Consider the following 27,520-nt stretch of genomic DNA (forward strand, 5'->3'; position numbering starts at 1 on the left):
ACTCCCTGCCTCAGCCTCCTCCTCACTCCCACCACCCAGACTGCTCCTCCCATCAGGCACAGCTGCTGTACGCAGAGCAGCCTAAGTGGCCAGAGACAGTTGTTGTTGTTGTTGGTGGTGGTGTTGTTGTTAAAAAAATAATGCATGCTGAAGAAAATCCAGAATGTAGAATGTACGATTATGTTGAGTCAAAGGAAACACAAGATGAAATATTTGGACTAGTCTATTTACTTATCCAAATTTTATTCACTGCATTTGATGCAATACATCATCAAAATAATTTACTCATTAAAAAAAACCATAAAATTTATGTTTTGAACAAACCAATGTGTGTGTCAGTCAGAGGATAGTTTAAGTTGAATGACTTGTTCTTAAAGCTTGATGGTGCTGAAGCAAATCCAGCTATTAAGTACTAAAAGATCTAATTTATTGTGACTGTATGCTGTCACCAAATTAAAATTATAGCAACCATACAAAATAACATTCAACGAAGCATGAAAAAACAGAAGATAGGTAACTGTGAAAATCAACTTTTATGTTATCTAACTGTTCTGAAGGTGGTAAGATAGTGAGCAAAAGAAGCATTTACACTCTTTTTGCAATTGGTAAAATCTTAAGACAAGAATGATCTGATGGCTTTAGAATGCATTATTTTTCCTCAAAACAACTACCAGTTGTATTTGGTGGTATCTATCTCTCCTACAGCAGCATGGCAGATGAATTTTAAGTGAAAAGGATGCTGTTTCTCAGCTGCACACACAAATACAAAAACTGTAAGTATTAAACAAAAAGTAATACAAAGTAATACACAACAATACTGATGCACAAACTGCAGTGCTGTTTTGGCACTTATTGACAATGGAATGTAAAACAACTCAGGCCAGCTGAATACAACTATACAGTCTTGTTTGTCGAATGTGACACAGCCCATATCATTTGAGACTGTTCTCATAATGTTGATAGTGAGGGAAGGCACATTATGACTTGGTTATGCAATGCAAAGTTCTCAGATTTCCTTGTGAGGGTTTAGCACTTAATAGATTTCTCGTACGGTCACTCATGCAACCTTGCACAATTCCTCTGTGTAAAATAGTTTCTAAAATCATGGACAGCTATTTTCCTACAAAAATATATACAAAAAGTCTATATACACTATTTACAGCAGTTTTGCTTATCTAGTACTTGCAGAACATTTAAATAAGGAAGTCGTAATAACAGTTCTTCAGACCACACACTACTACAGTACTAGGTAACATCCCATGACTCCACACTGGAACTATTAGAAAATGATTTAGTTTTCATCCGAGAAGGTAAACTAAAATGTAAGGCATCATCTCCACTAGCTGGCCATCTTCCTTCTGAAAACTTGTCAAGCGGTGGCCGAGCCCTTATTCCAAACGTTGTTGGTCGCTCTTCAGGTATGTGGGACAACATAAGTCGTAACAGCATGTACTGAAACAATAAAGAGCAGTGTCTTTGACTACTTCATTTAGAAACTATTCTCTGTCAAATGTAACACTGACTTAAGGACAGTTTTTTTGGAGTCTTTCATTTAAGAAATTTCTGAATTTGCCAAAAATGAGATTGTCACTAAGCAAAGTCCCAAAAAGATTGTAATAAGAGTTCACTAGACATGCCTTCACATGAAATGAAAATGAATTCCACAAATATAACTTAACTGATATCACTATTAATTACAGTCAAATGAAGATGACAAATATATGCCTACATGACAGAAGGCATTATTAAAAGGCGAAAGGTAAACCTTTTGCCACCTTTCTGATCCTGGGCCTCATATGTTATGTAGGGGAGGGGGCAGAGCGAGGGAGGGGGCAGAGCGAGGGAGGGGGCAGAGCGAGGGAGGGGGCAGAGCGAGGGAGGGGGCAGAGCGAGATGTTTAAATCTTTTTTGTTTATAAATCTGGATAGGGGAAAGCATCCAGCGCACAGTTTTACGAGTACTAGTTGGTTTCACAAGTAACTACAAAAGAACAATGGCATGTGAGCGATCAACAAGAGCCAAAAGTTACACAGTAAAATAGCAAATAAAATGAATTTACCAATTATGGTGAATGTTCAGTAAGTGGGTGATCAGGAATTTTAATTCATTTTTATGGGCTATATGTGTCTGCTTGTGCCTGTTGTGTGTGTGTGTGTGTGTGTACACCTGTCCCTTTTCCCCCCCAAGGTAAGTCTTTCCGTTCCCGGGACTGGAATGACTCCTTACCCTCTCCCTTAAAATGCACATCCTTTCGTCTTTCCCTCTCCTTCCCTCTTTCCTGATGAAGCAACCGCGGATTGCGAATGCTTGAAGTGTGTGTGTGTGTGTGTGTGTGTGTGTGTGTGTGTGTGTGAGAGAGAGAGAGAGAGAGAGAGAGAGAGATTTGGGGGGGGGGGGGGGGGGGGACAGTAAGCAGCAGCATTTCTGTGAAGTGTCAGAACTTGGTTCAGGATAAAGATTCCCCACAGAAAAATCACGGGAATAATGTATTGATCTTGATATGAGCCTATCTGGTTCCAATTTTCTGAAACACGGAAAGTCAGAAAGAAAGATTTAGGCATGGTACATACAGATAATAAAGCAATTAGACCTACAAGATCAGATAGAATCAACAAAGCTCAAGCAGCACAGACATGGAAGGAGAATGAAATATGTTGGAACACCAAGGAAGATGCATGAATAGAGGCTTTGAGGCAGAAGACAAAGTGACAATTGGCTAAAATGTGTGGAGGAGAGTATTTGGAGAAAATTAGAATATTGGAACAGGTTAGTGGCAGACTGGTGGTGGGAGTATAGAGGAAACTGGAGAGATCTCTGTGCAAACCAGTCCCACACAGGGACTGTAAATTGTTCTTGGTGATGCTGATGATACAACAAGTATTAAAAAATTTTGAATGGTGTTCCGACAGTTACTATGCACCAAACCTAACCTGTGCCAAGAGAAGTTTTAATGTCAGCAGCAGTGATTCACTTCCCACACTGACAGAAAATCGCTGTGTGTAATGTGTTTCTATTGTGCTCAAGAGCTGCTTGAAATTATAAAATAAACATTTCCTTCAAACCTAATGGCAGGAGATAAGAAATGGATTTATGGCGGCAATGTGGACGATGCAGTTTTGAAACTCCCTGGCAGATTAGAACTGTTGGGACTCCATTTTGGAAATGTGCCTTTAATGATTATGCTTTTCCCAATTGAGCCAGCCAGGCCCTCTTAGATCAGTTCGGCCAGTGCTCTCTCAAAATTCTACCATTACTCTCAAACTTCTCAATCGTTCAAGGCATGGTTCCAAGTTCCGGTATTTATTTCTGTAAACCAGACTTTTAAAGAATTAGTAAGAATTAGTATAGAAGTTTTGTGATTTATTTTTTTCTTTGTGGCAGACACACTACATGGTGGGATTTGTCAAAATTTACATTTACATTGATACTCTGCAAACCACTGTGAAATGGTAGAAGGTAATTTCCATTGTACCACTTATTAGGGCTTCTTCCCATTCCAGTCATGTATAGGGTAAGGCAAGGATGACTATGTAAATGTGTCTCTACATGTTGTAACTAATTTTGTTCTACAATCTATACTGGAGTGATATGCAGACACAGTCACAGAATACAGTTGGGCCCCAGTGCCTGGAGGTGTGTGTGTGTGTGTGTGTGTGTGTGTGTGTGTGTGTGTGTGTGTGTCGAAAGAAGGGCTTTTCTATCCAAAAGCTTAAATATCTGGCAGTCTTTTTCATTGTGACTGTCTGTGACTCAATGGCTCCTGTATATGGTGAGTAGCAAACTATACTTTTCAAATAAATATTAGGTCTACATACTTGCATGAGTCCAACTGTGACTCACTGATACTGTAGTCATAGGTACTACATTTTTTTATTTTGTGCAGTGCAAAATTTTATATTTTTTTTAACATTTCAAGCAAGCTCCCAATCTTTGCACCACTTTGAAATCTTGTACAGATCTGACTGAATATTTGTATAGGTTTCTCAGACAATGTTCCATTATAAATAACTGCATCAACTGCAAAAAGTCTGTGGTTACTATTAATATTTCAACATGAACAGTAACTGTTGCATGACATACCCTGAGTCATACCAGAAATTTCTTCTGCAGCTATGAATGACTCCATTGAAGATAACATGTTGTTCCTCCCTATCACAAAATTCTCAATCCAGTCACAAATTTCCCTTCATACCCCATACAAATTTATTTTGGACAATAAGCACAGACATGGTACTGAGTGACATGCTTCACAGAAATTGAGAAGTACTGCATCTAAGTGACTGCCTTGATCAGAGGCTTTCTGGGAGTCGTGTGAGAAAAACCTGACTTCGGTTTCATATGATCGAGTTTTCAGAAACCATGTTGGTTGGCATGGAGGAGGCCATTCTGTTGAATATACCTCATTACATTTGAACTCAGTGCATGTTCTAACATTATACAACAAATGAATGTCAAGGGCATTAGACGATAGTTTTGTGGATCACTCCTGCTATCCATCTTGCAGACAAGTGTGACCCGCATTTTTTTGTTCAAGGGGTTTACACTAGATTATAATTAAAAGAGGGGCTAACTCAGATGCAAATTAGGTCTAGAATCTGGTAAGGATTTCATCATATTCTGGAGCTTCTTTCAATTTTAAGGTCTTCGTCCAATGCCACTGACACTAATATTGATATCCCTCACCTTTGCAGTGGCAGATTTTTGTTTGTACAGGCACATTTGAAAACTGAGTTCGGCATTTCTGCTTTTGCTTTGCTACCCTCAATTACAGTACCCGTCTCGTTCATGGGTGTTTGGACACTAACTTTGGGACCATTAACAGCCTTTACATACGACCAGAATTTATTTGGGTTTTGTGATAGATCCTTCGATAAATTCTGCTACGGTAATCACTGAAGGCTGCATGAAGTTCCCTCTTGACAGCTAAATGTGTTTCTTTCAGCTTCTCCCCATCTATAGCCATAGGCTTTGTTTTACGGCTACTGTGCAGTAGTCTCTGTTTCTTTAAGAGTTTCTTTACAGTTACTGTATACCACGGAGGTTCCCTCCCATTATTCTGTTAGGTACATATCTATCATCCATCATGGTTAACTATTCTCTTAAACTTGTTCCATAGCTTCTCTATATGCTTCAGTACTGAGCTAATAGTTTGAAGATCCTCACTGAGATATGACACTATTGCTTCTTTGTCTGGTTTCCTGAACATATAGATATTTCTACTTGTTTTAGTGTCCTTTGTAGTTTTGTAATCATTGCCACTGCAACTGCCTCATTGACCCTGAGCCCAGTTTCTACTTGGACACACACAAGAGGGTCAGGTCTATTTGCTCCTATAAAGTGCAATATATTTCCATTATGAATGAGCTGTCAAACAATCAATTCTACTTGTTATCTGAGAATATATTTAGTAATGCTTCACAGGATATCTTGACACACACATAACTTACAAAACTGCAATCCCCATAACTGATTGTTGGACGATTATAGTATCCTCCAATGATTACAGTATATTGGGGAACTTATGTACTAGTGAACTTATGTTACATCTGGAGGCGAATCTGGTGGTTGAAATTAGGATCCATTTATGCCTATCCTTGCCCACACAATCTCGTATGCAATTTCAATTTCTATCCTGGTGGATTTGAGTTTCTTGTCTACTGAAAAAAATACACCACCTCCATTACCCGCCTCCATGACAGGTTGCTAACACGTGCTTGTGCAGCGGTGCTCAACTCCGAGGTAAGCTGGTTCAAATTGTGGTGGCGGATGAAGTGTCCACTGCCAGTATTCGGGTAGAAAAGAGAGAAGTGCTGGCTTGAAGTTCTCAACCACCAGTCTCTGCACCGCTGTCCTGGATTAAAATCAAAACTTCTTCGCAGTGTTTCATGAAGTTAGGGCATGTGACACTACTGATGGGGATTCACACATTCGATGGGGACGTTAAGCTTGGTAGCCCCCTTGGTGCTCCTCGAGAGCAGTAGACTATGTGCTGGTACTGTGTTTCATCCTCTCCCTTCTCTTAACATCTCTAACGCCAACATGACACCACATTACACATGCATCCATTACAATCACCTACATTTAACAGTTACAATAACATAGCCAGTTCATAGTTCATGATGAAAAGGTGCCTGCGGGCATTAAGGATAAGGAAAATCTTTCCAGTTTGGTGACTAAGACTGCTTTTCATGATCTCCCACCCATTCATGATATAAGACTTTAGTTTTATCATGTCTATTTGCATTTTGCCTATCCTTTCGATAAATGCTTAAATTTTGCCCAGCTATCTAACTGCTATCAATTTTGAGTTTTAACCAACTTTCTGTATCTAGTGTAACGTGAACTCCACAGCTTTTTAGGAGTGCTTCAAACTCTGGTATTTAGTTGCAAATGCTTCAACAAATCATTACTAGGATGTTAATACTCTCCCCTGTAGAGGGCTTATTTTTTTTTCCGATCTTATGTCAACACTTCCATGTCATCACAGCAGCTATCTCGACTAGACGGAGAGTCACCTAATCTAAAAAGAAACCTTGTGTGAACCTCACATGCAGTGGGTAGCATCCACAGATGTATAGTGCATCCCTGTCCAATTTGGGGGGACTCAACAGTTCTCAACACAATGGTGCAGGTCCAGGAAGATGCAGCCAAGCTTGTTGCAGAATCTTCAATGTCTCTAGTTCAGTCTTTCTGCTTGACTCAGAACCAGGGGGCTGGGAGCATTTCTGGCGATGATGCTGCAAACTGTCAACATCACTGAAATTCTGTACACAAGGCTGCTTATAATGAACAAGATTATCATTTACTGTCCCCGGCTGCTCTGTTTACGTGAGTTGTCAAATAGTTCATGCTCTGGTTGCCAGAGGCTCTGGGTTTTGGGGTTTGTTATTTGTGTGCAGTGTAACATTCCATGAATGTAACAGAGGATGATATTTCTTAGTAATGACAGTCTATTCTTGTCAAACTCTTTCCTAGCACTAACTGTGTTTATTGGTTAATAAATGTTTCTTTGTTTTGGTACACCAGAGCTCATATTTCGTACAAGTGACTGAGTATCACGAACACACAATTATTGTTGTTTGGATGGCTAATGTCTACTCATGCTGACATGGTCTTCTGAAACTTTTCTGCCAGTTGCTCGAATGAGCCAAGTATGACCTTTGTGTCCCTACAAAGGGTACTGTTTGTTCCAATGTGGGCCACAATCTGCAACTGGTTGCACTCTGTTCCCTTAATGGCTGCTGGAATAGCCTCTTCAACATGTTGAATGAGAAGGCACACACAGAGTGCATCTGGTGTTCCTTTCTGTACCTTGTTGCCATTTCCCTACATGGTACCATTATTCATCATTAACTTGAACTGCTGACAATTAATAGAACCCTGTGGTTTCATGTTTGTCACCTCTTGTCACAGGATGGATGGATATGGTGTTATGGGCGTTCAACAGTGTAGTCTTTAGCACCCGAACGGAAACAACAACGGACGAGTACTTGTCACAGGAGACAGCAGGTTTCCCAACAGTTGAAGTGAGTCTCCCTGGTTCAGTTTCAGTTTCTCAGTTTCTTTGGTCAGAACAGATCAGCATAGTTCCCTCAGTTTTCCCTGGTCCCCGCCTTCCCCACAGGAGGCACCTAGCCATACGTCACTCACCGTCAAGTGGATGGGTAATGATAAATCCTGCACTTCCTATAGAGGAGAATATAGTACTAGAGGTACCTTTGGCACATCTGGAACATCACTCTCAGGAGTTCTGCCAAAACAAACAGCATTCACAGCAGAGCTGCACTGAGCCTCGTGCAATGTTTTACAGTACAGCAATCAAATAACATTAAAATAAGCCTACTGATTCTCTTTTAATCAGTTAAGATAAAAATAACCCTAATACCCTCTAAGAACTGAAACAGTTAATATACAAAATGAGATTTTTAATAAGGTAACAGTAGGTTAGTAGTTTCCTGAAACTTTTTTGAGGTTATAGTCACTAACAAACACAAAAATACCGTCATTTTATGATAAATGCTGATTATATGTCCTCCTGTTGAAAGGGAAAATTAGAAGTAACATGATACTTTAGTTATAATCTGCTACAGTAACTATGTGACAAATGCCGATTTACTACAAAGTAGCTTACGCACACAACACTCTTAACTTCCAAAATTTTCTCAAAATATATGTTTGCAAGCATTCAAACATTCTCAAAAACATGCCTTTTTTCACATAATTATACAATGAAATTAAGGAACAAGGTGTTTTTAATGAGGTGGCTGTTATCAAAATTTTCTAAAAAGTTCAATTCATGTTTAGGCCTACAACTGACAACAACAGTATGAGTTTTTCACAGCGCTCTCAAATGATCAAAATTTCATGATATATCACAATACACACGAGTGTTGACACAAGCAATGAAAGATGATGTGGAAATAGTAAAAACAGTGAAATATTAAGAGTCTATAATTTCAAACTGGCAAACAAATGTGGCAAAAGTTGTCTCAATCAAATGAAAATTTGGAAATTGGCTTATGTATGTAAATGAAGTTGCTAACTGCACAGATTTTTTTACTTCACTGAGGTTGTGACACTTTCTATACTGACATGCTAAACACTTTCTACACGGACATGCTAAAGATAAACACTGCAGTGCCAGTTTATAACAATGAAAACTGTGAAAATGTGTGTTGTTGCAGAGTTTAACTGAAATAAAAGACACTTCATACTACCACAACAACTTGAAAGGATTTGCATTTTTTTAGAACACCTACAGGTTCTTTTAGTAGCCAATCACAATTATACTCCATCTGAGCGATTGCAAAGAGTGTTACAGCCGGTAGGACTTCATCCACCAAGCCACTGAATAAATGGACACTTTAGGATTGTGAGTGTAATATCCCCCGCCCCCTTTCACTACACACACACACACACACACACACACATATATATATATATATATATACTCAACACACAAATCACACACATCTGGAAAGACATGGTTGGTAACGTAGTAAAATATGAAATACCTGAAAGAAAGACATCCAAATATAATCATAATAATCGGAAACTCAGGATGGAACAACAGCAACAAAAACATGAAAGGGGCAGATTGCTGCTCACCACACAGAAGAGGAACTGAGTTATGACTGCTAGATATTAATTTAGCTATTGGTCTAAGTCCTACATCAGATGTAAACAAATAGTGGCTGTGTGTGTGTGTGTGTGTGTGTGTGTGTGTGTGTGTGTGTGTGTGTGTGTGTGTGTGTGTTTTTGTACGCTTCTCATGTTATGCATGTGTGAATACAAGTTTTGTCTCGTCTATGTCTGATAAAGGACTTAGTCCGAAAGCTAAATAGTATCTAGCATCCTTTTTTTCAATGTGCCCATCTTCCACTTCTGTGATGAGTAGCAAATATGTCCTTTTCGCATTGTTGCCCCACAATTGTCACAACAAAGACGTAACTAGTAAAGCAGATCATATATGTAAGCAGATTACCTCAGCTTGAAATTTCTTCTGGAAGTCAGTTGGAAATTTATTTTCACGCAAATTCATCAATGTCCTGTGCCTTTCCATCTGTGTTGCAAATGGCACCAGGAGTTCAAAAAATATCAGACCCAAGGAGTATATATCTACCTTGTAATCATATGGGAGGCCTTTCAGCTATGGTAAAAGAAATAAATTATTAAAACATTTTTCAAATGTTTAATAACAAATTAATCTCTCTTATGTTAGGAGATAGAAAGTAACTTTTAATAGGGGAATTTTCTTGTAGTTAATAGCTTAGATCTTGCTACAAAAATTTAAATTTAGCTCCCAGTAAGCCTCACTAAAAACTGATTAATAGGACTGCTTACTTATTTTGAAAAGTGACTGGGTGGTTGATTCACTGTTAATACACATTCTTTGGTGCCCTGTATAAAAATAAATTACACTCCCAAATAAGAAAACAATTAGGTACACAAAAGCCTAAAAGCAGAACAGGGAACATTCCTCACACACAAAGAAAGAAAAGATGTTACGTGGACATGTGTCCGGAAACGCTTAATTTCCATGTTAGAGCTCACTTTAGTTTAGTCAGTATGTACTGTACTTCCTCGATTCACCGCCACATGTGTGGGCTGACGAGAATCCGCACACAATTGTGCAATCACGTCATCAACACATATTTTCTGTGAGCGTTTGGGCAGGCATTGTTGGTGATGTCTTGATTGGGCCCCATGTTCTTCCACCTACACTCAATGGAGCACGTTATCATGATTTCATACGGGATACCTCTACCTGTGCTGCTAGAACATTTGCCTTTACTAGTACGACACAACATGTGGTTCATGCACGATGGAGCTCCTGCACATTTCAGTCGAAGTGTTCATACACTTCTCAACAACAGATTCGGTGACCGATGTATTGGTAGAGGCGGACCAATTTCATGGCCTCCATGCTCTCCTGACCTCAACCATCTTGACTTTCATTTATGGGGGCATTTGAAAGCTCTTGTCTACGCAACCCCGGTACCAAATGTAGACACTCTTTGTGCTCGTATTGTGGATGGCTGTGATACAATACGCCATTCTCCAGGGCTGCATCAGGGATTCCATGCGACGGAGGGTGGATGCATGTATCCTCGCTAACGGAGGACATTTTGAACATTTCCTGTAACAAAGAGTTTGAAGTCACGCTGGTACGTTCTGTTGCTATGTGTTTCCATTCCATGATTAATGTGATTTGAAGAGAAGTAATAAAATGAGCTCTACCATGGAAAGTAAGCGTTTCCGGACACATGTCCACATAACATATTTTCTTTCTTTGTGTGTGAGGAATGTTTCCTGAAAGTTTGGCCATACCTTTTTGCAACACCCTGTATATGAAAACCAGCTCATATTGTGAAAGGATGAGCCAAACAGTTTACAATAAATACCTTCTCCTTATTAATCCAGGAATCATTGTTGAACAATTCACAAAACTTTAATTTTGTATTACACTAGTTTTTCTCACAACCTGTTGTTGTTGTGGTCTTCAGTCCAGAGACTGGTTTGATGCAGCTTTCCATGCTACTCTATCCTGTGCAAGACTCTTCATCTCCGAATAAGTAGTGTGACCTACATCCTTCTGAATCTGCTTGGTGTATTCATCGTTTGGTCTCCCTCTATGATTTTTATCCTCCACGCTTCCTTCCAGTACTAAATTGGTGGTCTCTTGATGTCTCAGAATGTGTCCTACCAACTGATCCCTTCTTGTAGCCAAGTTGTGCCACAAATTCCTCTTCTTCCCAATTATATTCAGTACCTCCTTATTAGTTACGTGATCTACACATCTAATCTTCAGAATTCTTCTGGAGCACTAAATTTAAAAGCTCCTGTTCTCTTCTTGTCTACATTGTTATCATCCACGTTTCACTTCCATACATGGCTACCCTCCATACAAATACTTTCAGAAAAGACTTCCTGATAAATCTGTACTCGATGTTCCCAAATTTATCTTATTCAGTAACATTTTCCTTGCCATAGCCAGTCTACACTTTATATCCCCTCTACTTCAACCATCATCAGTTATTTTGTTCCCCAAATAGCAAAACTCATTTACTACCTCAAGTGTCTCATTTCCCACTCTAATTCCCTCAGCATCACCTGATTTGATTCAACTACATTCCATTGTCCTTGCATTACTCTACATCACCAAGATGTTACACAGTTATGGTGGCGCTACGCATTCTACATTACAGCACTTCACGCTGCACGACAGAATCTGGTGAGCTGTGTTTTTGCCAAAACTTTTATATGTTAAGTGAAGACTGAGCTGGGTTTTCATAGTCTCTTCTAAGAAAATGTTAGTAACTGTTGAGAGCTGGGGAACTGTTGTTCAGATATTATTATTATTATTACTATTTTGACCAAATATCTATATTAACTAGGAATATGAAGGACATTTTTGAAAAACTTTAGCTGATAATCTAAGGCAGATCTGATAGCTTAAAAGGGGCAGATAGTACTGATCCAAAAGCACAAGTAGAACAAACTAGTGTTAACGAGGCCAAATTAGATACAACAAATGTTAAAATATACCAAAAACTAAATTAGTTAGAATAACATACTATTGAAAAATGTAAGCCAAAGATTCAAATAAATTAAAGAATGCCTGATTTAAAAACCATCATACTACATTTACAGGGCAAATTATATTCTGAGATAATTGAACACTGTCATTTGGTGACGAATGAAGTTAATGAACAATTCAGAGATGCCAATACTGTTACAAACAAATTAAGAAATTTACTGAAGTACTTGAAGTTCAGAAATGATTGCGAGACTTAGGACCAATTGTACAAAAGCATTTAACCTCAGATTAAGACAGAAAATGATCTCAGATCAAGCCTAACCTGGAAATCTACATTGTATACATGTTAAACCTAGATCATATTTGATTGGCAAAAATTTGTGGTTCAAAGTCAGGTTCAGCTCTAATTGTCAGTTTATAGTGTAGTGGCACTACGATTCATCACTTTTGTGTTTAGCAGATACCAATTAAAAACATTGTTATTAACACAAAAAAATGGCCAATAAATATAGGACTATGCCATTTTCAAGCTGTTGGTGCTCAAAATACTTTTTTTTCCTTTTTCTTCAATCTGCAAGGCTAGGTTAAGGAACTTGCCAGCTACAATGTGTAGTTAATGATCAATCTTTTAACGCCTCTTGGGAGATGACTCTTAATGTATGTGATTAGTTCACAGGCATTTCAATGACAATTAGCAGCAAGTGAGAAAGGGAAATTTGCTCGAGCAACAGTGAATATGCAATTCGTTTTAAATCTTTAACTACTGAACATGTCCTTAAACTGCTACACAATTCCATGTGCATTGATGAATACAATATAAGCAAGTATTTTGAAATAAACTAACCACATAACCCTGTTTCATTCATTTCGGTTGGTCAGAGATTCCATTGTGGACTGCAGTGCAGAAGACCATATGCTTGAACCCATGTCAATTATTGTAATTTTTTTCTATTTGTCACTACTTTCTGTACTTTATTGGTCGTAAAAACAATTACAACATTACCATGCTATTCCATGCCTCTAAAACTACACCATACTCTCTGTTTTTTGAGCGTTCTGGAATACTGCTGGGCAAAACTCTGTGTGCAACAACCCTACGCAATGTGAATTACATTATTTCGTTTCCTTTACATTACAAATATCTGAGCATTCAGTTGTATCCACAGAGGGCAACGATGATGAGACCCCACGAGCTCCCCAAACGTTACGTGAGAGTGAAACCACACTCTAAGTTCAATAACAAGTCACTGAAGCTGAGGTTTCATTTTGAGAAAAGTACTGTAGAGCAGTTGCGCTTGAGACTTAGAAACAATGCTTGAGACTTAGAAACTATCTGATGAAACCAAGCAAAAGAAAAAAACCACTGACTGAAATGAGCATGTTGCTGTTACAGGGTGTATACACAGATAAGGAAAAAAATTCCTGGACTTCTGCTGGATATCCCAGTTAAAAATACACTTTCTCCCAAACAAAAATACATTTTTTGTGTGTCAAGCAACAGTACACTTTTCCTGGAAACTGTAAAACTTGTCAATCCTTTGAATGATTATGGTTTTATAGACCAGCATAGAATTTTTCGGCACTTTAGAAAACGAAACTCAGGGGGAAAAAAACATGGTTTTGGAAAGTCGTCAGATGTGCAGCAACATTCACACTACATATTTTTGTATTAAGAAAGTATAAATTTGAATTCCACCAAACACTGCATGTTACTTTCCGAAGCACTGAAATCGAGACTGCGATGCACTTTTGTAAGCCAGTCATAGATCATGTCACGTCATCTCACCAGCCCATGACAGGACATTCAGAGCATAGGACATGTGACGTAGTCGGCCAATAGCAACATCACTGTTAAGAAGCGCCAACACACAAACAGAAAAAGTTATTGGTTTAAATTAATGTACATAGTGTTGCTACAAGAAAAGAGGAGCTTTGACATATAATATTGGTCTCAAAACAAGCTAAGCTTTCACATATAATGTTGATCCTCTTTGTGCTTGTTACATATTAAGGTACACTGCACAAAAATACCAGTACAATTTTTAACAATGACATGAATGACTTATCTGGGCTTGAAATTATTCTAAATGGGCATCCTCAAAGAGTTGATTTTTAAATGAGAGTAAAACGATCTGTGATTCAAGAAATTCATCGTACATTCTAGCACATAGTTCATCTTGCTTTGACAGCAACATTTTTAAAACAACCATTCAAAATATTTTCCTGCAACCTGTTAGAAATAGGTTCGTTTCAGCAGTTGTCAGAGAGTGCCAGATAACAGGCGTCACTGCGCTTGTGCAGCTACGATGACGCAGAAAGTCCGTATGTTTGTACGTGTAAAACATTAAAAGATCTCTCATGTCATAAAAGAAACAAGACATCAGACGATATTTCAAGAGCATCGGAATTTTGTGAACGATACTAAAACACATAATTTGGCTTAAAGAGCACATTTGTATGTTCAGATGAGCACATTTGTATGTTCAGATTCGGATGTAAATTTTCTTGGAGTACCAGTACTGTATTGGTTCTTTATTATGGCAATATCATACCTGCCGGAAGACAAAAACATGCACTTGAAACGCAGCAAACAATTGAAACCAGCCAATAGTGTAGAATTAAAAATTTCATTTCAAATAAATTGACTGCCTCAGGGGAAAACATTAATAAAAGCCAAATTTCTTTAGCAAACCGACAAAAATAACTTCATTTTTCTGTAAGGCGATTAATGCTTGACTGTCAGAAAGTTGCAAATAAAATAAAATTTGAAACTAATAATATATTTTAGCCTTCCATATCACTTAACAGCTTCCGGCCACAGAAATCCGTTTTGTTTTCATTTGACGTGAGAGTGATAAACAAAGAGGAAACAGCAAAATCAATAAACGTAAACATGGGTCATGTGGAGACTACCCACCTCCCCATTATAATCCAGACTGCTCTGTGCATCAGCCCCAGGTCTATGATATTTCTGAACTGGAGCCATACTAGATACCTTCCTTGAGCATTTGAGGTAGGGTACCAAAAATTTTAAAAAATCGAGTTTTCAAAAATATGTTCATTTTGTAGCACACATCTTTCTGAAGAGTCTTATACATAAAACATGTGTGTCCAAGAAAATGTGTAAGACATGTTATTTGATAATAAAGTGCCGTGCCACACCTCTCCACACAGATTCTTCTATTGCACGTCACTATATTTCGCTCTGTGGAATTCAAACGTGTAATATTTTGTAATGGATGCCCACAAACTATATTCAGGACAGTGGAACATAAAATGTCCTGTGATGCCTCTCCTGCTCCCCGTCAGCCGGTTTGTCACCCTGGACCCCCCAGAGACCCCCTCTTTTTAAGAAAGAAAAAAGAAAAACTCAATTAATACTGGATGGGATTATTTGTAAAAGGGAGAACAAGAACTCTTCAGAACATTTGCTCTCTTTATTGCCTATTAGATGATAATTTGCTGTTTTGTTTCACATAAGATTTAATATAGGATACATAAAACCAGTAAAGACAAGAGACAAGCAAGACAGTACACATTTCTTCACTCCTTAAGTCATTGCATTTTTTTCTCTCTATCTTGCTTCAGCGTTACATGGTGTGCTTTCCATTCTGGGAAAGAATCTATTACCTCATCAAAGTTCATCAAACTTTTACTCCATGACAAAAACGAAATGTCATCGTCTAATATGGAAAACTTTTAATACAAATAGTACCCAAGACTGATGTGGTTTTTCTATCTGATTACATGTATTTTGTCACTGTCTGCAAAATAAAATGAAACAGGCCTGCATAATATTGCAGGAAATTTAACACGACAGAATATAATTCACGAAGTACCAATATCAAATGCCTATTAGCCTACTACATGCAAAAAGTTTTATGTTAGGAAATAGTTTCACATTTCATTCATACGCTCTAGCTTTTGAAGCACGTGACTGAAAAGTAGTACTATGAAATTTTTGTATAAATCTGTAATCGTCATATTCTTTTGCAATTTGTGGGATGTCCACATTTCTTCTCCTTCCTCATTTTAACAAACAATCTTGTCATCACTAATTTGTAACTATTCCTGCCAGTGTCAAAACTTATTCTCCGGTTAACCTCACTAACCATACCACATTCCCCGGTTTAATTATTCCACAATTATTCTCCAGTTAGGTGTTGTTATGTGTTCATACAACGTGTTTTTCATGTGACTCCCAGAACAGAACTTTAGCGGCTGCTAGCTGGGGATTGTACAACTCACCCTTACTAGTGTAGCAGTCTGTCCAAAAATTTTATGTCAAAACTTCATTTTCTTGGATACACTGAGAAGACAATATGTAATCTTTCTTTTGTTATTCCTGTTAGTTGTTTATTTCCACTCTGGTAGTCTGAATTTATGGATTTCGCTAGTAATTATAACAACACTGATCATTCGCAAGCCCAGTCAACCACATAAGCAGCGACTGTCATTCACCCATCTGGCCTTATTCTGCTCAGCTCGTATAGCCCTGTCCCCTTTTGTCTGCAGGAAAGTGTATTTGTAGGTGCGCCGGGATTCCCCTGGCAGAGACTTCATGTACAGTATGCATGCATTCAAAATTCAACTTATTCATTCAGAAATCAACTTGGAAGTTGTTCAAAAACCAACAGTGGTGCGTTTCAAAATCATATGAATAATCTATGATGTAAATAAAATAGAAAGAAACTTCCACATGGGAAAAAATATATTAAAAACAAAGAATCCAAGGCTTACCAAGCGGGAAAGCGCCGGTAGACAGGCACAATAAAATACACACAAAATTACGAGCTTTCGGAGCGGAGCTCCTGGGAGCGGAAAGACATACCTTTGGGGGGAAGAAGGATAGGTATATACTTGCGCGCACATGTAATGGGTTGAAGGTGTTGATCTACGTAGGCAGAGATACGTTCTGTGGCGGCTTGGTAACTAGCTACAATGGAATGGCCGGGATGACCCCACCGACACCTCGCACTCCTACCTTCTACCTACTTCCTAAAATTCACAAACCCAAACATCCTGGCAGTCCCATTGTAGCCGGCCCGCGATTGGAATGACTCCTTACCCTCTCCCTTAAAACCCACATCCTTTCATCTTTCCTTTTCCTTCCCTCTTTCCTGACGAAGCAAACGCCAGCTGCGAAAGCTCGTAATTTTGTGTGTATTTTATTGTGCCTGTCTACTGGCGCTTTCCTGCTTGGTAAGTCTTGGATTCTTTGTTTTTCATATGAATAATCGATAGACCAAGGTGTGCTGGATGCTAAGCACTTTGTGAAACAAGGGGTCTTTTTCCTCAAGAATATGAATTTGGTGCCACCCCCCTCCCCCACCTGATATTGACACTCGGGGCACATATCCTGGTTTGCCCCATAGCCCCCTAGATCCAGGCCTGTTGTGCAAGTGTAAATCTGGCAGCTTGCTACTACTGCTAATACAGCTAACTGCCGCACTTCCACAGGCAGAAGCAGGAGAAGGTACTACTCGTACACGACTCAACTGTGCATGTGCATGAGATCGCTTGCAACTGATCAAATCAATCTAATCTAAGCAGTTGTAACGCTCATCAGAGGCAATTTTTTGTTATAAAGTAATTGCATAGTCTTCCTAAAGCCTTTGACACATTTTGATGTTTGCTGATGCTTGTATGAACACTGTGTTTTGATATTGTATATGGAGCTTTTCCTTTGCAATTTAAGTTTTAATATCATTTTTTTCTCTTGTTCATGTTTTATTATTGCAGTATTATTCTGCAGTAGCGAGATACAGTAATAATCTTTGTTACAGTATTGGTTCTTAGCAGTCAAAGTTACAAAAATTTAACTGAAAACTACAACTATGAAAAATTCCTGGAATTCTAAAAAAATTCCCGCGTTTTCTCCTAGATAAAAAAGTTCCCTGATCTCCTGGTTGTCCCTGATTGTATAGACCCTGTGTTAACTGTAAGATTTCATGTCAAAGGAACCTTTCAAATAGTGCAACAGCTTGCCAAGCAGTCCATAAGAGAATTAAAGTCTACAATAACTTTTCTCCACGCCTTTACCTTATTGGCCACAATGACTTCATCTTTACACTTGGCCAACAGAATTTCCTGCAGTAAGTCTTTCTCGTATTGACAGAAACTTCTTTTTCTGTTTACTTGCTCCAGCAGTAATAGTACAACACCTTCAATAATAAATACTGCATACCTACAATGTACAATAAATATCTGCAGTCAAAGGATGATAATCATGCCAATAGCTGATTTTATCCATGTTGCCAACATGTTATGTGCTGGCATAAGCTGGTGCCAGCACACCACGCAGTAAAAGAGGATGCGAGAAGATTGATAGAGGCCAAGGACAGACTCACAGGAAACGCACCGTCAACACCCTCTCAGGCACCAGTATTTAGATAGCCGCTGCTGACTGGAGGACAAGTCTGTCACAGCCAGTGAGTTCCAGTCTGTTATACAGTGAATCACTTAGTCGAAGTCGCAGCCACAGCCTATAGCTCAGAATCTGGCAGCACACAGTGACCGGACTAGTGCACACAGCGAACTTGTACTTCACCAGCAGTATGGTTCATGTGGACTTCTATCACAGACAGCTTGTACCACAAAGACTATTGTAAGTTAAGCAATTTTCTATTTTATGAATGAAGAACACAGTTAATATATGCACGCAGTTTGTGTTATATAAAGAGGACACCGGCCACCAAACAGCAACTCCTCCTTGCTTCCCATAGTACAGCTTACAGAGACAATGTGATGACATAAAATGTTACATGCTACTTAAGATCAAATCTGAACCTGTTTTGGTGGATCCAAGTGTAGCATTATACAATAGAGTGGGGTCCTGAATAAAGTTCAATTTCTGATCTAATGACAAATTTGATCTCCAGTCAGCAATGTTGATAAAATTTGGTCTTACTGTTTTCGAAGAAGGTTTTCAAATTTTGTGTGGAACGGCCACCAACAATCAGTCTTTCCATCTCATGCCGTCCTATAAGTGTCTCCTGTGCCAATGTGATGGGTAACTTTTCCTAACTTTATCCCTTTTCCTAAATCTCCCCAGTCCTTCTCTTTCAACACTCTCCATTTTCCTTCGCCCTTCTGCCAGTAGTAGCCACTGGCTCTGAAAGCTTACAAACTTCTCCTGCCGCCGCTTGGTGAGTAGATTTTTGATATAGCCAAATAAATTATATTTTCAAAACAAAAGTTGATATTCATTAGGTTCCAGTAGCAAATCATCTAATGTCACAGGAATTTCTAGCAGAAATGAGAAAAAAGTTTGTGTCCTATACTATCAGTAAAAGGAATAAATCTTTGATATGTTTTCCTTTATTGCTTGTAATTTCAAAGTAGGGACATGACTACCTGTTACAATTAACACAGCCTCTCTCTAATAGACATTAAATGTTGCCCCTCATTTAAAGCTAGACTTATTATTGGGCTTCAATTGGTTTACAGATAACAAGGTATTATTGGGCATGTATGGGAAGCGAATGGTGGAGGGGCTAGTATGATTTTCCTAAATAATTTATTACAGTTTAAGGGGGGGGGGGGGGGGAGAAATCTTATTCATCTAGTAGCCGCCGCTGATACTGTGGTGGTAGAAGAACAAGAACAAATTAGACAAAAATCATCAGAAAATATTAAATTAAAATCTGAATTTTCGGTTATACTGATGTAAAAACAGAAGAGTTAATTAGAAAATACGTAAAATAGAGGAAAGGCAACCACTCACTAACAGCTGACTAATATGTGGTACATAGAAACAGGCAACAGAAAAATGTATTCACACTAGCTCATGAGCTCTTGCTCTTTCTCTAATAATAGCATATTCATTTATGTACACAGCAACCAGGGGCAGGGGGGGGGGGGGGGGGACACGACGCACAAGGCAAAGAGGGTGGTAGCGCATAGTGAGAGCCAGATCTTTTGACAGGTGACTCATGTGTCTGCACAATGTGATGAAAGAAGTTCAGAGGGGAAGAGTGTACAGAGAGGGTGAGAGGGTGATGGAGCTGGGAGAAAGGAGGTGGGGGGGGGGGGGAGCAAAGAGGAGGAAGATAGAAGTGAAGAGGGAGACGGGGAGGGAACAGAGAAAGGGAGAGAATGGAAAAGGGAGAGAGGGATGGGGGGAGAGTGTCCAAAGGTGGGAGGGTGGGGGAGTGATAGGAGAAGATAGTGGGAGGGGAAGAAGTGCTGTGGACAGAAGAGAGTAGGGAAAAGATAAGGTACAGTGAGGCAGTGGGATAGAGGTTAGAGGAGGTTTAGAGCAGGAGGACTGTGAGAGCACAGGATATGCTGGTGAGACAATTCCCACCTGTGTAGTTAAGAGAAACTAATGCTGGAAGGGAGTATCCAAAGATCTCACATAGGAAGCAGCTTTGAACTGTAGATGGTCGAGATTGTGGTTTGCCACAGTTCAGTAGTGGCTATTCATGCAAATAGACAGTTGATTACTTTTCCTGCCATACAGATTACTGTACAGTAACTGCCACATGGTTGGTGTATACAACAGCTGCTTTCACATGCAACTCTGCCTTTTATTATGGGATACTAAATGCCTGTGACTGGACTGCAGTAGGAGGGAGTGAATAGGTATACGAGATACATCTTGAACCTAGGTCAAGCACAGGAGAATGACCCATGTGATGCAGGATTGGGAGTAGGATTAGTATGGGGATAGACAAGGATATTCTGTAGGATGGGTGGGTAGCAGAATACTACTTTGGATGATATTGGTTGGATATCTCTCTTCCCAGGGTATGGCAAGAGATTATCAGTCTCTTGTGAAGGATGTGGTTGAGCTTTTCAAGGTCAGAGTGATGCTGGTGATGAAAGGAGTGCTGGTTTGTGGCTTTTTAACATGTTTACTGCTGTCATCAAAGGAGATGGAATAGGAATTCTGTTTAGGCACGAGCTGTGTAGGATACTGTCTTTCAATGAAGGCTCTGTTAAGGTCAACAGTATATTTGGACAACTCTTGCTTTCTCCTGCAGAAGTGGTGTCCAAAGGTGGCAAGCTGTAAGGAAGACACTTTGACAAGGAATGGTTTGTTGTTGTTGTTGTTGTTGTTGTTGTTGTTGTTATTATCTTCAGCCCAAACATGGTCTGACACTGCTCTCCATGCTACTCTATCCTGTGCAAGCCGCTTCATCTCCAAATAATTACTGCAATCTACATCCTTCTGAAACTGCTTACTGTATTCATCTCTTGGTCTCCCTCTACAATTTTTATTCCTCATACTTCTCTCCAATGTTAAGCTGGTGATCCCTTGATGTCTCAGAATGTGTCTAGCAGATCCCTTCTTTCGGTCAAGTAGTGCTGCACATTTCTTGTCTCCCTATTTCTACTCAGTACCTCCTCATCAGTTACATGAATTACCCAATTCTATTCAGTACCTCCTCATTACTTACGTGATCTACCCAGCTAATCTTCAACATTCCTTGTAGCATCACATTTTGAAAATTTCTATTCTCTTTACTGTTTATCATCCATGTTTCAATTCCATACATGGCTACACACCACATAAATACTTTCAGAAAAGACTTCCTAATTCTTAAATTTATATTTGATGTTAAAAAATTTCTCTTCTTCAGAAAAGCTGTTCTTGCAGTTACCATTATACATTTTATATCCTCTCTACTTCAGCAATCATCAGTTATTTTGCTACCCAAATAGAAAAACTCATGTAATACTTTAGATGTCTCATTTCTTGAACTCAGTCCCCTAGCATTAGCTGATTTAATTCTGACTGCACTTCATTATCCTTGTATTGCTTTTGTTGATGTTTATCTTACATCCTCCTTTCAAGACTATGTCCATTCCATTCAAAAGCTCTCCCAAGTCCTTTGCTCTGTCTGAAATTATATTTGGCAAATGTTTTCAGCAAACTTTAATTGCTATTCCAATTTTTTTGTGGTTTCCTTTACTGCTTGTTCAATATACAGACTGAATAACATCGGGGATAAGCTACAACCCTGTGTCACTCCCTTTTCAACCACTGCCTCCCTTTCATGCCCCCTCGACTGTTATATCTGCTGTCTGGTTTCTGTACAAGTTGTAAATAATCATTCATACTTGCTCCGGACACTGCGAGAGGGCTGTACAAGCAGTGATCACACGCACGGCACAGCGGACACACCAGGAACCGCGGTGTTGGCCGTCAAATGGCGCTAGCTGCGCAGCATTTGTGCACCGCCGCCGTCAGTGTCAGCCAGTTTGCCGTGGCATACGGAGCTCCATCGCAGTCTTTAACACTGGTAGCATGCCGCGACAGCGTGGACGTGAACCGTATGTGCAGTTGACGGACTTTGAGCGAGGGCGTATAGTGGGCATGCGGGAGGCCGGGTGGACGTACCGTGGAATTGCTCAACACGTGGGGTGTGAGGTCTCCACAGTACATCGATGTTGTCGCCAGTGGTCGGCGGAAGGTGCACGTGCCCGTCGACCTGGGACCGGACCGCATCGACGCACGGATGCACGCCAAGACCGTAGGATCCTACGCAGTGCCGTAGGGGACCGCACCGCCACTTTCCAGCAAAGGATTTCTACTAGCCCTCATCTTTTTACCTACTTGACCCTCTGCCGCCTTCACTACTTCATCCCTCAGAGCTACCCATTCGTCCTCTACTGTATTTATTTCCCCCCATTCCTGTCAATTGTTTGCTTATGCTCTCTCTGAAGTCAGTTTATCCAGGTCCCATCTCCTTAAATTCCCACCTTCTTTAGTTTTAATCTACAGGTCATAACCAATAGATTGTGGTCAGAGTCCACATCTGCCCCTGGAAATGTCTTACAATTTCAAACCTGGCTCCTAAATATCTGTCTTACCATTATATAATCTGTCTGATAGCTTTTAGTATCTCCAGGATTCTTCCCTGTATACAACCTTCTTTTATGATTCTTAAACCAAGTATTAGCTATGATTAAGTTATGCTCTGCACAAAATTCTACCAGGCAGCTTCCTCTTTCATTTCTTAGCCCCTATCCATATTCACCTACTATGTTTCCTTCTCTTCCTTTTCCCACTGATGAATTCCAATCACCCATGACCATTAATTTTTCATCTCCCTTCACTACCTGAATAATTTCTTTTATCTCATCATACATTTCATCCATTTCTTTGTCATCTGCAGAGCTAGTTGGCATATAAACTTGTACTACTGTAGTAGGCATGGGCTTCGTGTCTATCTTGGCCACTATAATACGTTCACTATGCTGTTTTTAGTAGCTTACCCGCAAGTCCTATTTTTTTTATTCATTATTAAACCTACTCCTGCATTACCCCTATTTGATTTTGTATTTATAACCCTGTATTCACCTGACCAGAAGTCTTGTTCCTCCTGCCACCAAACTTCACTAATTCCCACTATATCTAACTTTAACCTATCCATTTCCCTTTTTAAATTTTCTAACCTACCTGCCCGATTAAGGGATCTGACATTCCACGGCTTCGATCTGTAGAATGCAAGTTTTCTTTCTCCTGATAACGACGTTTTATTGAGTTGTCCCCGCTCGGAGATCCGAATGGGCGACTATTTTACCTCCGGAATATTTTACGCAGTATAAGGTTTGTTATTGGTCCCCACATAACCACAGCCTAATAGTTTGTGACATACTCGGAAAAAACTGTCAATTATTTTTGTGACAACAGTGAAGAAGAAAATGGTTTCAAATTGGGGGCTAGAAATTCATTGCGTCTTTTGTCGCCTTTCACTGGTTATGTTAAACTATCAGCCATTGGCTATGCGAACCTGATGCTGGTCAGCCTTTGAAGCAGTAGAGTAACACTGCTGTGACTGGTGCTGGCCCTGGTCTAGCCTGGATCCAAAAATAGTGATACACCAAATTACTGGCCTAGATAGTAAGCAAAGAAGAAAGTGGAGGTAAAAGTTAATGTAAACCATTTCTTTTTTTAATTTTATTTCTTCATACTTGCTCCGGACACTGCGAGAGGGCTGTACAAGCAGTGATCACACGCACGGCACAGCGGACACACCAGGAACCGCGGTGTTGGCCGTCAAATGGCGCTAGCTGCGCAGCATTTGTGCACCGCCGCCGTCAGTGTCAGCCAGTTTGCCGTGGCATACGGAGCTCCATCGCAGTCTTTAACACTGGTAGCATGCCGCGACAGCGAGGACGTGAACCGTATGTGCAGTTGACGGACTTTGAGCGAGGGCGTATAGTGGGCATGCGGGAGGCCGGGTGGACGTACCGTGGAATTGCTCAACACGTGGGGTGTGAGGTCTCCACAGTACATCGATGTTGTCGCCAGTGGTCGGCGGAAGGTGCACGTGCCCGTCGACCTGGGACCGGACCGCAGCGACGCACGGATGCACGCCAAGACCGTAGGATCCTACGCAGTGCCGTAGGGGACCGCACCGCCACTTTCCAGCAAATCAGGGACACTGTTGCTCCTGGGGTATCGGCGAGGACCATTCGCAACCGTCTCCATGAAGCTGGGCTATGGTCCCGCACACCGTTAGGCCGTCTTCCGCTCACGCCCCAACATTGTGCAGCCCGCCTCCAGTGGTGTCGCGACAGGCGTGAATGGAGGGACGAATGGAGACGTGTCTTCTTCAGCGATGAGAGTCGCTTCTGCCTTGGTGCCAATGATGGTCGTATGCGTGTTTGGCGCCGTGCAGGTGAGCGCCACAATCAGGACTGCATACGACCGAGGCACACAGGGCCAACACCCGGCATCATGGTGTGGGGAGCGATCTCCTACACTGGCCGTACACCTCTGGTGATCGTCGAGGGGACACGGAATAGTGCACGGTACATCCAAACCGTCATCGAACCCATCGTTCTACCATTCCTTGACCGGCAAGGGAACTTGCTGTTCCAACAGGACAATGCACGTTCGCATGTATCCCGTGCCACCCAACGTGCTCTAGAAGGTGTAAGTCAACTACCCTGGCCAGCAAGATCTCCGGATCTGTCCCCCATTGAGCATGTTTGGGACTGGATGAAGCGTCGTCTCACGCGGTCTGCACGTCCAGCACGAACGCTGGTCCAACTGAGGCGGCAGGTGGAAATGGCATGGCAAGCCGTTCCACAGGACTACATCCAGCATCTCTACGATCGTCTCCATGGGAGAATAGCAGCCTGCATTGCTGCGAAAGGTGGATATACACTGTACTAGTGCCGACATTGTGCATCCTTTGTTGCCTGTGGTTCTGTCAGTGTGATCATGTGATGACCCCAGGAATGTGTCAATAAAGTTTCCCCTTCCTGGGACAATGAATTCACGGTGTTCTTATTTCAATTTCCAGGAGTGTATTTACAATTTGTGCAGAAACCAGACGGCAGTTATGAGTCGAGGGACATGAAAGGGAAGCAGTGGTTGGGAAGGGAGTGAGACAGAGTTGTAGCCTCTCCCCGATGTTATTCAATCTGTATATTGAGCAAGCCGATGACATTGTAATTATGTCATAGACAGCAAAGGACTTGGAAGAGCAGTTGAATGGAATGGACAGTGTCTTGAAAGGAGGATATAAGATGAACATCAACAAAATCAAAATGAGGATAATGGAATGTAGTCGAAGTAAGTCTGGTGATGCTGAGGGAATTAGATTAGGAAATGAGACACTTAAAGTAGTAAAGGAGTTTTGCTATTTGGGGAGCAAAATAACTGATGATGGTCGAAGTAGAGAGGATATAAAATGTAGACTGGCAATGGCAAGGAAAGCGTTTCTGAAGAAGAGAATTTTGTTAACATCGAGTATAGATTTAAGTGTCAGGAAGTCATTTCTGAAAGTATTTGTATGGAGTGTAGCCATCTATGGAAGTGAAACATGGACGGTAACTAGTTTGGACAAGAAGAGAATAGAAGCTTTCGAAATGTGGTGCTACAGAAGAATGCTGAAGATTAGATGGGTAGATCACATAAATAATGAGGAAGTATTGAATAGGATTGGGGAGAAGAGAAGTTTGTGGCACAACTTGACCAGAAGAAAGGATCGGTTGGTAGAACATGTTCTGAGGCATCAAGGGATCACCAATTTAGTATTAGAGGGCAGAGTGGAGGGTAAAAATCGTAGAGGGAGACCAAGAGATGACTACACTAAGCAGATGCAATAGGATATAAGTTGCAGTAGGTACTGGGAGATGAGAAGCTTGCACAGGACAGAGTAGCATGGAGAGCTGCATCAAACCAGTCTCAGGACTGAAGACCACAGCAACAACAACCTTCTGAATTTCAGAGTGCTCCAATCAACAATGTCAACAGCTTCCTCTAAGCATACAAATGCTGCTGTAAAATTTAGTATCATCATTTCCCTGTCACTTTATCTCTTTGAGTTCAAAATTTTATACGTAATTGCACAAGTGGTCCACATGGATCAAAGATTTATTTATGACAGAGAGAGAGAGGGGGGGGGGGGGGGGGGGGAATTATTTCTGACCTGTGATGTAAAAACCCTGTGGATAGAATGTGGAACATTATGCGTTCTATGAACTAACTTACTTCTGATTTAGCAGTTGTGGACAGTACATCATCATTGGGGCTATAATTAGCGGGATTATTGGAAGCTGCCGTTTTGAATATGGATGTAATTTGTTTGGTTATGATAACATATCATCTCATACAAGAGGCTGATTTATCCTGAAATGTAGGGTGCGGGCCATTTATGGAAAAATATAAGTTCAAGAATGGAAAAGGTACATTTAACTCTTTGGTTATTTTAACTTCTTCCTTGTCTGTGGCTCACAAATTATTTCGTGTGTCGTAATTCTAGAGAACTTTGTATCCTGGGAAATCAGTAAAGCCTGCACCACAGTTGTTTATGCTCTATTTTGAGAAATTAATTTCTGAACTTCTATCAAAATTATTACACAACTTGGACACTGTTTCCCATATTGCAGAGTGAGTAAATCATAGCACCCATGATGGATTCTCCACAGCGTAAGGCTGTGTCTCTGATTATTTTACGAATTTTCATAGTCAACGATTGCCAGAATTCTGCAGGGCAACAGAAATTTTATTCCAGGTGCTGACTTTGAAATCAAGAGGCAGAGTATGATTAAAAACTGTAACTGCCAAACCGGTTTGTTTTATAGACTAGAGAATTCGAACAGGAATTAAATTTATACCTGGGAGTGTGGGAGATATTAGTGTTAAAATATTGGGGAAGTGGCTTCTCTCACCCTAAACTTTACATTCAAATAACTAGATATTAACTGAATCCTATGTCTGTTCTTGGTAGAACAACATTATAATAAATGAAAAGTGTTAGTATGAATGTCTGAAGATGGCCTTGTAAGTAAAAACCCAGTTAACACAATAAAAGTAAACTTTTATTTAATGAGGAGAGAAGTTAAATTGGTAATTGTTTAAGCCAGGACTCTGAGTATAATATTTGTGAGTATCTGTTTCATGCTACAATGGAATGAGTACTGATGCTATGACACAGTGTGCCCACTACATAGGTCCCTCACATGTGAATTTCAGTCCAAATACTTGACAGAAGACAAAATATAAAGGCAGGA

The 27,520-nt window shown here is 40.2% G+C and overlaps 1 protein-coding gene across 2 annotated transcripts in view; it reads right to left on the reverse strand.

Annotated features, from left to right (window-relative positions):
- Positions 1 to 224: 224 nt before the first annotated feature.
- LOC126267175 (eukaryotic translation initiation factor 2-alpha kinase-like) overlaps positions 225 to 27,520 on the reverse strand; it is a 165,367-nt gene continuing 138,071 nt past the window's right edge. For both annotated transcript variants that reach the window (XM_049972136.1, XM_049972137.1), the window contains exons 15-16: positions 9,485 to 9,649; positions 225 to 1,452 (exon numbers count right to left, since the gene is read on the reverse strand). In XM_049972136.1, coding sequence (XP_049828093.1) covers positions 1,246 to 1,452; positions 9,485 to 9,649 — 372 coding nt within the window. In that variant the 3' untranslated portion in view covers positions 225 to 1,245. The remainder of the gene's footprint in view (positions 1,453 to 9,484; positions 9,650 to 27,520) is intronic.

The sequence above is a fragment of the Schistocerca gregaria genome, chromosome 4 (genome assembly GCF_023897955.1).
Source record: "Schistocerca gregaria isolate iqSchGreg1 chromosome 4, iqSchGreg1.2, whole genome shotgun sequence".
NCBI lineage: Eukaryota > Metazoa > Arthropoda > Insecta > Orthoptera > Acrididae > Schistocerca > Schistocerca gregaria.